General features: G+C 58.1%; 1 protein-coding gene across 1 annotated transcript; it reads left to right on the top strand.

The window, feature by feature from the left end:
- The first annotated feature begins 2,629 nt into the window (after nucleotides 1-2,629).
- On the top strand, nucleotides 2,630-5,281 carry LOC132087245 (histone H3-like centromeric protein A). The gene is made up of 4 exons (XM_059493244.1): nucleotides 2,630-2,705; nucleotides 3,185-3,276; nucleotides 4,453-4,530; nucleotides 5,147-5,281. The coding sequence occupies exons 1-4, from the start codon at nucleotides 2,630-2,632 to the stop codon at nucleotides 5,279-5,281; spliced, it is 381 nt and encodes a 126-aa protein (XP_059349227.1).
- The last annotated feature ends 1,270 nt before the right edge of the window (nucleotides 5,282-6,551 follow it).

Genomic DNA, 6,551 nt, shown 5'->3' with positions numbered 1-6,551 from the left:
CATAATTCCGCCCTGTAACTAGAACTTTCTTTCCCCCAATTGTCTGTATGCCATCATCACTTGCGAGTTGCTCCTGCTTTCACAGAATCACAAAATCAGTTTGGTTGGAAGGGGCCAGCGGATCATCTGGTTCAACCTTCCTGCTCAGGCAGGATCATCGGGGGCACATGGCACAGGATTGTGTCCAGACCTACAGTTCCCTGTAGATCCACATGAGGTTCAGTGTACACAAACCACGTGATGGAAGTTCCTACTGAGGTGCCATCACCATATACCAACTCATTGGCAGTGATGTCATGGAAAGGAGAACAAAGAGTCGATAATTTGGTTACTAAACTCTTACAATATGAAGAAAGTATCTTTTTCACCCTATGGGCTTGCATCTTGTCTGTGGTAAAGACCTCCAGCAACTGAAAAAAGTGCCCTATGCTCCACTAGCACAGACTGGACTCTATAGGGGGCAGGTGCCCCCTGCTCAAGAGAGAGGGGCACACCACAAGGTAACCTGTGGTTTTACTTGCCTGGCCATGGTGAAGACATATGGAAGTTGGAGGGAAAACCCACCTCTGCCTTGGCAGCACAGGTATGTGAGTTGAGAAGAAAAATTAACCACCACAGAAAACTCTTCAAGGAAAAATGTCACTCAGTTTCCACTGGGCAAGTCTTCAGGTGGAATTGAAGGGCTGATGTTACTTCTGACCCTCTGGAAGGGACCTCCAAGTCATATTTACAAGGAGCAAGCAACAAGTACCATGATCAGAGCTAGAGGGGCCCTGGCTCCAGCCAGGTGTGGAAAAAGGACAGTGGAGTCAGTTGGACTGTGTGGATCCATGGCCTGGCACAGCAGAGCCACAGGAGCACAAGGCTTTAGCTGACATGGGTGCACAATGCACCCTGATTCCATCATGCAGGGGCAGAATCCACCTCTGTTTCTGGGATGACAGGGGGATCCCAACAGGGACTATATTGGAAGCTGAAGAGCTCCTGACTGAGCATGAGTGGCAGAAAAACGCCATTGTTGCTGGCCTAGAGGCTGCATGTATCCTTGGCACAAATCACCTCAGGAGAGGTATTTCAAGGATCCAAAAGGACACCACTGAGCTTTGGGAAAGCTGCTGTGGAAACAGAAGAAATTAAGACAGCTGAATCCCTTGCTTGGTCTTTCAGAGGACCCTTCTGCTGTGGGACTGCTGAGGCAGTTGAAGAACAACAGGTGCTGATGGCCAGCACAACGGTGTCCCATTGGCAACATGGCACCAACTGGGACTTCAGCACCCATGGCACGGACAGGAAAACCAGGGCATTGGGAACAGCCAGGGCTTGGGAAAAGCAGGTACTGCCTGACTCATCTGATCTCCTGCTGCGCCCAGGTGACCCCAGTGGGTGTTGGACATGTGTGGGTGTGTCTGCCTGCAGCTCAGCAAAGCCTTTGGCACTGCCTCCATCTCCCTGCCTCTCCTGGAGCACCTGCAGCTCGCAGCTGGGACAGGTGCCTCTCGCTGGGAATGCCTGGCTGGTGGCCAGGCCAAGGAGGAGTGGGAATGGGGCCACAGCTAGCTGGGGCTGGGCACTGCTGGGTTCCCCAGGGCTCAGTGTTGGGGCTGGTCCTATTCAACATCTGGCCTGGGTGGACAACTAGGGGCAACTGGGAGGCTTGATGGGGTCAAATAAGGAGTGTGGCTGCCCGCTGGGAAAACTGGGGGTTAGCTGGGAGGTCTGTGAGGCAATTCCCTCAAGAGACCCCAAAGTCCACCTGGGCCACCATGGGTTCACTAACGCCCCAATCTACTTCTCCAAATGGATTTCATGGACAGTTGTAATCCTTGACTGACCCCTACTGGGTACTGGGAATCACAGGGAGCTACTGGGACCATGCTGGGAGACAACTGAAGAAACACTGGGAGCAAAGGGAAGATGCTGGAACCATGTTTGGGGTACTGGGACCATAACTGGGGCAACTAGGATCATACACGAGGGGACAACTGGAACCACACTGGGTTCATACTGGGAGTGTCTGGAACCACACTGGGGGCAACTGGTATCATACTGGGAGTGATTGGGATCATGGTGGGATCATTCTAGTAGTGACAGGAATTGATTGGGACCGTTGGGGATGTGGCAGGGATCATAGTGACAGTCGTTGTGATCATACTGGACTCACACTGGGAGTGACTGGAAAGCACTAAAATCATACTGCAGGGGACTGGAATCATACTGGAATCACTCTGGGCGTAAATGGAACCATGCAGAGAGCAACGGGAACCACATGAGAGTGACTGGGATCACACCAGGACGATTACAGAGCCCGTACTGGCACCGCACGGGGACGGTAACTGAGACTACCCCGGCAGCACCGAGGCGCGGGGTGCCTGGGGGTGGGGCCATGCAGAGTTATGCTAATGAGCCCTCGGCGGGCGGAGTCCGGAGCGGCACCGGGCGGTCGCGCGCCCCGATAGGCGCGCGGAGGGAAGTGACGTCACGAGCGGCGCGGCGGGAGATTTGAACGGCGCGGTGGATGGCGGCAGCGTGTCGAGACCCCGCACAGCTGAGCTCACCCTGACTCTCCCTTCCCCAGCCGCTGGGTCCCCTTCTGAACTCGCCCTGACCCTGCGGTGGACTCGGCCACACCATGCCCCGCCCCAAACCCACCCCCCGACGGCGCGGGCGTTCCCCAGCCCCCCCATCGCCCCCGCCGCTGGCACGCAGTGAGTGAGGGGCGGGGGACTCCCCTTATGGACCTCCTACATCGAGCCCCCTTTCAGGCCCCCCTCTAGAGCATTCCTATGGACTCCCTCTGTTGTTTTCCTCCGCCCCTAGTCTGCACCCTATATACCCCTATATACTTCCATCACCTACAGTCACCCCACACTCCCTCTCCCCTATAGCCTCTCTACCCCCATACTCCCTGTCCCTATAACTCCCCTATATCAGACATCACTTTAGCTCTCTATAGATCCTTTATACCCACAATGTCCCCCCAGACCTTACAGATCCCTTATAACCCCCACAGCCTCACCCTGTCCCCAGGCCCCTATAGCCCCCATAGATCCCCTATAGCCCCCTGTGTTCTGACAGAGGCTATAGATCTATACCCCCCATGTTCCTTCAGAGCTCCCCATCTGTGTCCCCCAGGCTAAATAGATCCCCTAAAGCCCCCACAGACCCCTATCTGATGCCCCCACAGGGTGCCGCCCAGGTCAGCGGGCATTGCAGGAGATCCGCAAGTACCAGAGCAGCACCCGCCTGCTGCTGCGCCCTGGCCCCTTTGCCCGCCTGGTGAGAACCCCCCACATCCCTAAAATCCCCAGACATCCTGATTTCCCCCCCCAGAACCTCCCCAGCACCCCACATGGAGTCCCAAACTCCCCTGGGACCACACAGATCATCTCAGATACGCACAAAATCTACTGTGGGACCCCCAAACCCCTCCAGGACCCCCCCCATTTTCACCCCAGAACCTCCAGCATTGTCTGGGATCTTCCAAACCACTCTGGATCCCCTCTCCTGGGATCCCCAAATCTGTCCCTGGATACCCCAGATCAACCCTCTTGACCCTGCAACTTCCCCCAGAGCCTTCAAATCCACCCTGGGACCCTTCAGCTCCCCATTGGACTCTCCCAAATACCCACTGCAACCCTTCAAGCAATCCCTAGGGCCCCTTAAAATCCAACCCCAAATCCACCCTGGGACGCCTGAAATCCAACCTGGAACCCTCCAACCTCCCCGTGGACCCCATCCCAAAAACCCACTGCAATTTTCCAACCCCCTACAGACCCACCAAGTTACCCCTTAGAACCCCAGATCACCCCCTGGGACTCTTCAAGACCATCCCTTTTCCCCAGACCTCCCCCTCAACCCTGTTCCAGCCCTCCCCATGTCCTTGTCCTCCCCATCCTCGTGACATAGTGGGCCTGTCCTCCCCCAACATCCTTGCATATCCTCCAATGTCATTCTGTGGTTCCAGACATCCTTGTGTCCTGCCACCTTCAGAGGCTGCATGCATTGAGAGTTCCCTGTGCCCCTCCTGCTGTGCTGGCACTGTCCCCCTGTCCTATTGGGGTGTCCCCATGTTCCCATGGCTGAGGGTGTTCCCAAGATGTTCCCAGAGTGGTGCTTCGCCCCTTCCTCCCACCTGGGAGATCCCAGGGTGTCCCCATAATGGTGTTCCCATGTCCTCACTCCCCAGTGTATTCCCAGGTGTTCCTGTCCCCAGTGTTCCTCTCCCTGGGGTGTCCCCAAAGTGTCTCCAGGGTGACAACAAGGATGTCCCCAGGTCCCTGGGATGTCCCCAGGGCAGTGTCTCCATGTCTCCAGGGTATCGCCATGGTGGTGTCCCCAGCCCGGGATGTCCCCAATGCCCCCATATCCCCTCCATGTTGTCCCGATGTCCCCACACTCCCTGTGACCCTGCTGCCCCCATGTGCCCCCCTTGCTGTGCCCTCTCTGCCGCAGGTGCGGGAGCTTTGCCTGCTCTTCACCCGTGGGGTCGATTACCACTGGCAGAGCATGGCCCTGCTGGCGCTGCAGGAGGTGCGGCTCGCGGGGCCCAGGCATGGTGGAGGGAGGTCACAGAGGGGCTGGAGGGGTCCTATGGGTCCTGCAGGGGTATCCAGGGACTTAGGGGCGTGGGGAAGGGGCTGAGGGGGATCTCATGGGTACTGAGAAGGTTTCCATGGGGGTTGGGGGTCTGTGGGTGCTGCAGGGGGGGCCTGTGGGTGCTGGGGGTGTCTCTGGGAGCTGAGGAGGTTCAGGAAGGTCTCTTTGGATGCTTGGATAAGGCTGAGAGGTTTGCTGGGTGAATGTGATGGGAGCTGAGGAGGAGTCTAGGAGGGTCTCCATAGGCTGGGGGGAGGGTCTATGGGTTCTGGGACAGGGTTCCATGGATGTTGAGAGGGTCTCTGGGTGCTGGGTGGGGGGGGGTCCCTTACTCCCAGGGTCTGTCAGGGATTGAGGATGGGTCACTGGGTATTGATCCCCCCCCTAAGACATTTACAGGCACAAGGTGCTTTGGTCACCCATGGGTGGGTTTGGAGGGACCCTGCCCCCCCGGGTGTGTGTTTGGGGGGGGGGTGACTCTGGGGGAAGGTGTGGGGGTTGGAGCATGCTGGGGAGCTTTGGGGACCCTCCCTCAGGTTTTGGTTCACAGGCAGCAGAGGCCTTCATGGCGAGGCTGTTGGAAGAAGCATACCTGTGCTCGCTGCACACCTGCCGAGTCACCCTGTTCCTCAAGGATCTGCAGCTGGCCTGGCGCCTGCAGGGACCCGAGCTGGGGGGCATCTGAATGAGGACCCTCTGAGGGGTCTCTCCTGATAATCTCACACCCATAATCTTACTGGGACCTCCTATGGGACCATCATGCTAAGACCCTCCCCCCCCCACCATGGGGTCCCCCAAGGCCCCCCACGTGGACCCACCCCATAGACTCCCCCACCTCAGGATCCCCAACAACCCCTTCAGGGACCCATCCTGGGTGAAGGTCCCCTTCCTTAGTCCAGCACCTCTCAGATTACTGAGGACCCCTACCCACGATCCCCCTGGAACCCTACCTTTGGGTAGGTTTTGGGTTCTGAGGCTCGGGGGGAGTCTCCAAGGCATGAGGAAGGGGGGGTTGGAGTCCCACGGCAAGGTTGGGGTTGGGCGGGTCCGTTCTGGGGTCCCTCCCGTGCCCTCAGGCGCGGGCACAGGCGCTGCCGGTGCAGCGCCCCCGCAGGTCCCGCCCCTCCCCGCTCAGCAGCGCCCCGAGCGGCACCAGCGGGAACAGCAGCCGGGGACGGCCCAGAACCCCATAGCCCCGCCCCCCAAGTGTGGCCCTCCCCAAGCCCCGCCCCATAGCGGGGACCCCATTGAAGCCCCACCCCCAGAGCTCCGCCCATGGACGGGAGACCTCCAGAGCCCCCCCTGCGGGGGTACTAAGCCCCGCCCAGCAGAGGCAACCCTACCACGTTCAAGCCACCTCTAAGCACCGCCCCCAAAGCCCTGACCTCCGCTCAAAAAGCGAATCCCTTAAGCGCCACCCCCTAGCCGACCCCCCCCCCCCCCACCTCTATACGTGGAAGCCCTTAGGCCCCAAGACCTTCCTGGCCCCCATCCCAAGTGCCCTTACCTAGAATACTCAGAGCCCCTCTCCCTGTGGCTTCTCCTCCCCTCCCGAGTTCCCCCCTGCGGTGCCTCAACTCCAAATCCCCTCCAAGCTCCCCAGCATCAGCACCTAGGGGTCACAAACATTTATTGGGGTACAGCAGAACTGGGAGGGTCTCCACTTGGGTGGAGGTCCTGGGTAGGTTTCCCTGGGACTGGCATGCTGGTGATGGGGTGTCGACGGAAGGAGACCCAGACATCAATTTGATCATCACAGGCCCAGTATCCTAATTGTTTTGCTAAATTCATGGCTTTATTGGCAGATCCTCCTGGCAAGATAGTTGAAACCATCAACTGTTTGAATGTGCCCCAAAACCGTGGATCTCCTATCTTGCTGCAGTCTAAGTCATGTATGCTACGTTTTTTCCTGTTTGAATTTTGACTCAGCTGCATTAGCAAGGACACAGTACATA

This window comes from Ammospiza nelsoni, unplaced genomic scaffold (assembly GCF_027579445.1).
Source record: "Ammospiza nelsoni isolate bAmmNel1 unplaced genomic scaffold, bAmmNel1.pri scaffold_55, whole genome shotgun sequence".
Classification (NCBI taxonomy): Eukaryota; Metazoa; Chordata; class Aves; order Passeriformes; family Passerellidae; genus Ammospiza; species Ammospiza nelsoni.
Note: the sequence above shows the minus strand (reverse complement) of the source record. Positions and strands in the feature narration are given on the sequence as shown.

What these genes read in the sequence shown, in the direction of transcription:
- LOC132087245 (XM_059493244.1), top strand. Translation starts at nt 2,630, where the DNA reads ATGCCCCGCCCCAAACCCACCCCCCGACGGCGCGGGCGTTCCCCAGCC. An exon ending in GCCCCCGCCGCTGGCACGCA is followed by an intron (nt 2,706 to 3,184) that starts GTGAGTGAGGGG and finishes ATGCCCCCACAG; the next exon opens with GGTGCCGCCCAGGTCAGCGG. An exon ending in CCCTGCTGGCGCTGCAGGAG is followed by an intron (nt 4,531 to 5,146) that starts GTGCGGCTCGCG and finishes TTTGGTTCACAG; the next exon opens with GCAGCAGAGGCCTTCATGGC.